The sequence below is a fragment of the Cariama cristata genome, unplaced genomic scaffold (genome assembly GCF_000690535.1).
Source record: "Cariama cristata isolate BGI_N322 unplaced genomic scaffold, ASM69053v1 scaffold4553, whole genome shotgun sequence".
Lineage (NCBI taxonomy): Eukaryota > Metazoa > Chordata > Aves > Cariamiformes > Cariamidae > Cariama > Cariama cristata.
Genome location: NW_009608799.1, coordinates 48957 through 56372, shown reverse-complemented (window position 1 = coordinate 56372; position 7416 = coordinate 48957). Strand labels below are relative to the sequence as shown.

Here is a 7416-nt window from a genome sequence, read left to right as displayed (position 1 = left end):
TGAAAGTCAGGGCATCTTCATTTAGCTTTCATCAGTAGGGACACCAGCAATGAATAACAAAGCATGCAAAAACCTAAGCCGATGCTGGTTTATACCATTTACTTTCTTTTCTAGGCTCTTAAAACCAGGTCTCTGTGATTTGCCATTCTGCAAAGGTCATCACCTACCCACAGTGTGTTCGGTAGAGGAGGGAGGACTTGACAATTCACATCTGCAAGTTTATATGAACAGTAAAAGCGTCCGAGTCCTCTCACCCTTCAAAGCAGTGTGCTACTGTCAAGACCCATCTCTTTGCAATCAAAACACAGCCACATATGTGTCCGCTTGGCTCACTCTGCAGGGAGCATTGCCACGGCCATCGGCCCGGGCGACTGGTCCTGCCACCAAGGATCCGCTTGTTCATGCGAGCAGCCGGGCGACGGCCACAGTCTAGTGAGGAACAGAGGCAGAAAGGAGTTCGATTGTTACCACAAAGGCAGCACGCACAAGACCTTCTGCAAGAAAACTGGGCACAGAACGGTATTAACGGAGTCATGAAATTACACCGAACAATACAGTAAATGAAGTCATCAACAACCATACAAGAATATCAAACACGGCAGCAAGCTTGCTTTGCCTATGGGAATGACTAAGGGAAATAAGTGAAGATGTGAAGACATTCCAGTACTCTGTCCATTCTACTTTATAAGCCACTTCCACTGGAAATTGTACCAGATTCCCATCTGCCAGACAGTTACTTTTCTGAAATAGTTAGCCCTTCGCTTTTGTTTCATTTTATATTCTGGATTTGTAATATGGCAGACTTACTATTTATCCTGATTATACTCAGTCTGATTCAGAGAACAAAAGAGCACCACCAGTTTCTGCAATCAGCCTCCCAAGGGATTTTAAGTGTACTTAAAGCAACATATGTCAGAAGGAAACACCTTTGACAGGCTCCTATGAGCTTTTTCTTTTTTTTTTCTGATAAGAGTAGTAAATGTTTTGATTAGTTTCCCAAATTTAGGTCATGCTTTGTGATTGATTTTCCCTGTGTAAGCTAATTCATAATTTAAGTGTTCTTTAGCAAAGCTCTCCTTTTCTGTAGAATGTGATTTCATTGAAGATGAATAATTTCTACACTTTCAAACAACTTAAACTTGCACAATCTGCTGTGCCTATAGACTTGGTCTGTGGCTTTCAACTTCAGGTTCTTCTGTCCCCTTGAGCTTCACAACTAAACAGATCACAGCTTCAGCTCCCAGGCAGATAGCCTGCTAACAACTCTGGTGGTAAAGGATATTTTCAGCAGGTTTATCAAAACCATTTTTGGAACCTGACTGCTGACAAAATTCATTTTGTGGGCGCAGGACCAGGCTACTGCAATACACAACCTCCTAGTCAAAAAATAAGAAAAGCTGATGAAACTGAATAGAGTAGGGGGAAAAAAAAACAGTGCAAAACTGGATGTTGCAGAAGTCTAGTAAAATTTCAGAATGAATCCGCACTAAACATCTGCATTTGTTAAAGTTAACACATCTTGAAAAACATCTTTGGTTTACATGCACTTCTCTCTTACCTTCTTTAGTGCAAAAGAGAGCCACTTTGCTTCTGCTTCGACACATCTGTCTAAATATTGAAACAAGAACATGGTGGAAATCTCAATTAATTGATGTAATTTTTGTTAATTTGCAAACCAGCACAGGTATTGTACTTGTGAACCAGCCGTTAAAAATTCCCCCAAACTGTAACAAGAAACACAAAGAGCTTCTTATGCCAGATGATCCATGGTTTCCAGCATCTGCCTGGAGATAATTCAAAATATTAGTTCAGCTTGACAATGCATTTCGTGAGTGGTGCTACATATTTTGCAGACTACCTTGCTCCCTGGGCACTGATCCAGCTCTGAGGTCACCTGGGATATACAGTCTGTCAAGTCTTAATTTATGGCACCTGAAAGCACAGAGAGTGCCATTCTCCTCTTCCTTACAGGTGAAGGATAGAATTTTCTTTGAAATACCTTTGATAACAGATGATCTTTCATGCCCTAAAATTTTGGGTATTTCGAAAAAGTCCAGGATGTTTGCAAAAAAACAACAAAAAAAGATCATTTCTGTTGAAAATTTTCAGATGAGAGAGGAAAGAAGTGGTTCTTTGCCAAAGGAAGGGAGATCCTTGTTAAAACAACGAGCATTGTTGCTCAACTAGCTGACTGCCTCTTATTTCCACCACTTCTTCATTCCTACTGTATGCTTTTCTGAGGCAGATGCAGAGCTAGATTCTATGATTCTAGATTAGACTGGATATTCATAGAATCATAGAATCGTTATGGTTGGAAGAGACCTCAAAGATCATCAAGTCCAACCGTGTACTCAATGCCACCATGCCCACTAAACCATGTCTCAAAGCACCACAGCTAAACTTTTTTTGAACACCTCCAGGGATGGTGAGTCCACCACCTCCCTGGGAACCTGTTCCAATGCTTAACAACTCTTAGAGTGAAGAAATTATTCCTAATATCCAACCTGAACTTCCCCTGGTGCAACCCTGAGACCGTTTCCTCTTGTCCTATCGCTCGTTACCTGGGAGAAGAGACCAAAGCCTACCTCACTACACCCTCCTTTCAGGTAGAGAGCGATCAGGTCTCCTCTCAGCCTCCTTTTCTCCAGGCTGAACAACCCCAGCTCCCTCAGCCACTCCTCATTCAGATTAGCTTTTCCTCAGGTAATTCTTTGAAGGCTGTAATCTCAGTAGGTAGGCAATATCCTTAAAATTGCAACCACCTGAAAAGAGGCTGCATTTGATTTTAAGTCGTAGATACCAATGTGGGCACAACAATGGAGTGCCAGGAAGCTCACCAGATTAGCTTGAATCTGTGATTTGACCAGACCTCTGTCCCTTCCATTGCATATGCCCCATTCATATACTGTGCAAATCAGTCTACTTTCTGTTCCTGAAAACACAGACCATAAAACTGTTTCTACAGATAGACAACCAGTTTTAGGAAAGAAAATTCTGTGCACAATTTTGAGGGGCATTTGTGCTCCATAAAAAAATACAGAATATAACTGAGACCAGCCACACTCATGTTTCACACTTGCTTCTTTATCAAATAGCCAGCTCTAAAAGAGAAAACTTTAAGCTTTTATGTGTGCATAGCCTGCACTGTGCCATTCCCTCTTACCAAAACTTTATGAAACTAGTGGTGCATTTGTTAGTTCTTGCCCAGGTTCCCAGCAGTCCAGGAGACTGACAGCTCCCGTAAACATACAACGTACTCCACAGCACAGACACTTTACGGGCTGAAGTTGATCCAGGTGAATGCACCTAGGCCACAGGGCTCAGGAGCACTTCCCAGCTCCTGGGCTTGTCTTGGCTTCACATTGGGAAGAGACTAAACACATATTGTCCCCGGCGCAATTTGGTTTATCCTAGAAAGCAAGCCAGGCACATCAGAGGTGAGGCAGGCCTGCAGGTCTCCCGTGGGATGACTGGGAGGTCAGTGTGGGTTGCATCCGATCTGCAGTGCATGCACAGCCCGTGAGAGCCATCTGGACAGGATGCCTGATGCAGGCAAAACAAAAACAGCCTCACTCTTCATGCAAGGCCGTGGCTTCTCACTTCTTGTTACCCATTTTCTGGATTCGGGGAGACTGGAACATCTGTTCCTGCGTATTACTCTCACCTCTGCAATAGGTTTATCACTAATCCTCATTACTGATGTTTTCTCTCCTTTGACTTGTACTTTGGGGAAAACTAGATCTTTTGCTGCTAGATTTTGTAACTCAGCGGCTCCAAATCCACTCCTTCACACAGTTTTGTCCGGGGTATTTAAGTTCATTGGCTCATCAGTCTTAAAGTCACGCTTTGAATGTCTCAATCATGAGATCCTGGCTTCTCATTACCAACTACCTGTTTAGTCGAGTTAATTAAAAGGAATATACCACCATCTGAAGCCAGAGAAGCTGCTAAGGAAACCTACTGTAACTGGATATAGCTTCTGCTGAAGAAGCTGTGGTCGCTCCAAATGTATAAATCCAAACTTCACGGGCTGCAGAGGATGGTAAGATGTTCCTACAGGTTGTGCTGTATAGTACTTCCTGGACTTTCTTGGTCAGCAGGGATTTAATGAAGCTGTCTGGTCCAGGTGCTTCAAGGGCATCACCTCTATGTCACCCAAATGCTGTTAGTCTAGCAGAATGGACACCTGAGGACTCACAAGTTGGACTCAAAAGAGACTACAGTTGTAGTAGACAGTAAAATCCTTATAGACTGTATCTTAACAACTCACATGAGTATGTGCTGGGATTTACACACAGATATCTTGAAAAGAAAGAGCTTACCAAAGGGAGTTTGTCATCCTCCATTAATAAGTGACTACCCACAGCAGTGAAATAAATCTCATTTACCTCTTACTTACCCATTCACTAGAAGTGCGTGTAAAGTGGATGCATTTTTATTCTTCCAGTCTGAGTGCAGATTCAGCCATTTTTGATGCTGCATTTCCTCATTCTCTATTACAATTTCTGTTTTGGATGGTCCTCTGAAACAAATGAAAGACATTCATAGACCTTCCAGTAGGTTTCTCTGTTACAATTAGGAAGGTGAAGAGACCCTAATGCCTCCTGTTTACTCCGAAGATACACAACTGAATGTTATGTCAAAGCCACAGGTGGCAGAATCATAGTTAGGGGAATGAAATCACCCCAAGAAGCCAGGCCAGCTAACACATTACTGTCACTTACGTTGTATTTTCCGACAGGAATCAGAATTGTAATCGGGAACAGCAAGCGCTTTCTGGTGACATTTACTGTTTCTACAGTTTCTTGCCTCCAAAAACACAGAAAATAGATCTTCATATATAGAAGAGGTAAAAGAAAAAATATTTTCTTACATTCCTATCTTTGGAAATCCATTAAAATTTAACAGTAAAGAGTAGTCTGGGTCTTGTTAATAATACTTGACAGTATCTCTAAGTCCAAGCTGTCTGCTTTGTGAAACAGAACAAATGACGGGTGACGATGTCAAACCTGTCCTTCTGCAGCAAATTGACAGGAATATGAAAGTACATTAGAATGGTTCACCTGGATTTATTTTCATATGTCCACTTCCTCAGTTTAGTTATTGCCACTGACGAAATTGCTGGTTTAGGAAATCTCAATTGCTAAATGGAAAAAAGAGTGTATTTTTTAAATGGCTTTACAAGTCATGCACCCTTCCAGCACAGAACCATGCCTGATTAGTCATCAATCCCTGTCAACAACAAGGACTTTCAAGGACTGCTTTCTTGAACACTGGTCAAAGGCCAAATTCTAAATCCTAGTTCATGGAAAAGAGAATGAGAAAAGTTCAGAAAAACTGTGATGTGTTCGAATACTTGCTTCTGAATCCAATCTCTCATGGCAGTCCCTAGGAATGCCAGCCATGTTATTAGTTTTTCTTTAAGACCAATTTTCAGTATTAACTATATTTCTTTTTAACTATTTACAGAAGTGCAGCATCCTTTACCCACTTGTTTGCATAAATTAACAAAGATCAAAGAATTCTGTTTTATGGTGAAGTTATCAAGTGCAACCATATGGAAATGTTTTCAACAGAGCTGGCAGAATTAACTAGGCTCTGAAGTCACGGCCCTGCATCCTGCCTGTTACATGACTTATTTTTCAGAACCTTCTCTGGGCATATTAAGCAACTATCATTCCATGATCTACTACCCAGAATGTGCAGGCAGATAATAACAAGCATTTTTAAAGACTATGTTTTTTCCTCATTTAGAGAAAGCCATTTGCTGCAAAAAAAGGATTCTTCCTCAGTGCCTGCTTATAGCAAACGCATAAAACTCTCCTCTCCATTTCCATCATTTGCTTGTTTCCCACTCTTTTTCCCACCATACACAAACTCTTTTTTCTTAAGATGACATTCTGCCTTATGGTCTTCTGTGAACAATTATGTTCACCATTTCATAACTGTGTGTAGTGATATTTTATGTAGCTGTAAAACAGTGTCTGATCTATAAAATATGTGACTCAAAAACGTGCAAAAATGTGCAAATATCATGCCATCTGATGGCTCCAAATCTATATTATCCGAAACACCAGATTATTTTGCTGCAACCTGCAGTTCTGAATTACAGCTTGTGATGCTATAATCATCATATAAGCAGATACGTACTTCTAAACCAGGGCAACAACCTACAAGACACTTAAGCCTGTTTTGGCAATAGTCCTGCTTCAGTTGGGAGATGGACTAGATGTTCTCCAGATGTCTGTTACAATGGGGATTTTATCATTCTGTTTCACTGTACAAGTACACAGTAGCAACCAGTACCTATGCTGAACAGCTTATTCTTAAAAAGAGCTAACAGTTACTAGAACAGATTTTTCACACATAAGAGCATCTTTTAACATTACAGTATAGTCTCTGAAATACCTACATCACTTAAGTAAGTTTTTTAGTCGTATCTGTAAACATAAGACATCCATAGCATGGTAACAATCACACACACCTTTTGAGTAGTAATCTTTTGACCAGATCCTTCTCCAGGCTTTTAGGATAACTTACAAATCCTGCCTGAGTCCGCAAGACTTTATAACATCTCATGCTGCTATTTGGATGGAACTATTTGAGTACTGAAATATTATTTTAAAACTCATGGGGTTCTAAGAATCTATTACTGAATAGACCACAAAAATTTAACTGTGTCATATGTCTGATACTAAATATCTGCAGTAAATCTTTATATGCAAAAGAACTATGCTAGAGCTTCTGAGCTCAAACCACTCAAACATAACACTCAGTGAATACACTTTAGGGTGCCTGTAGTCTCAGTCTATGGACTTCCCCAAGAGCACATCAAAGTGCCATACTTAAGGTAAATTTACAATAAAGGCACAACCAACAGCAATGTTTTACGATTTCCCCCCCCTCTACATTTGAAGTGATAGAAATACCAAGCTTAGTGGTAAAAGTTGAGTAAGTCTTTCACCTAGATTTTCATTAGGTCCTCTGCACTGTTTTCAAGAATGAAATGGGATTAGGATCTATGAAAAAAAATCCTTCCACGAGGCTTTCTTTCACTAAACAATTAACCAAAACAGTTAACTATCAGAAAATTCAGCGAAAAGGAATCTTATGAGGCCATCTGATCCATTCCCCTAATCCAAAATAAGATCAACTATATCTAAATTCTCTCTGACAGATTTTTCTCTGCCCTGTTTGTAAAAATCTCTAATGATGGAGAAATCTCAGCATTTCCAGGCAATATATTCCAGGATTTATTGTTAGCAATTTTTTTCTAATGCTTGTTCTTAATCTTCCTACCTGTCATTTAAGCTCATTTCATCTGTCTTATTTCCACTGGAAATGGAGAGCAGTTTATTCCTTGCCTCTTTGCAGCAGCCTTTTACATATTTGAAGGCTCCTATACTTCCCTCTCCC

General features: G+C 40.4%; 1 protein-coding gene across 1 annotated transcript in view; it reads right to left on the bottom strand.

Moving 5' to 3' along the window:
• Positions 1-7416, bottom strand: part of CORIN (corin, serine peptidase) — a gene marked incomplete at its 5' end in the record, with an annotated part of 51770 nt that overhangs the window by 5570 nt on the left and 38784 nt on the right. The window contains 3 exons of the mRNA XM_009697273.1: positions 255-429; positions 1559-1608; positions 4400-4522. Of these exons, the coding sequence (XP_009695575.1) occupies positions 255-429; positions 1559-1608; positions 4400-4522 (348 nt within the window). The remainder of the gene's footprint in view (positions 1-254; positions 430-1558; positions 1609-4399; positions 4523-7416) is intronic.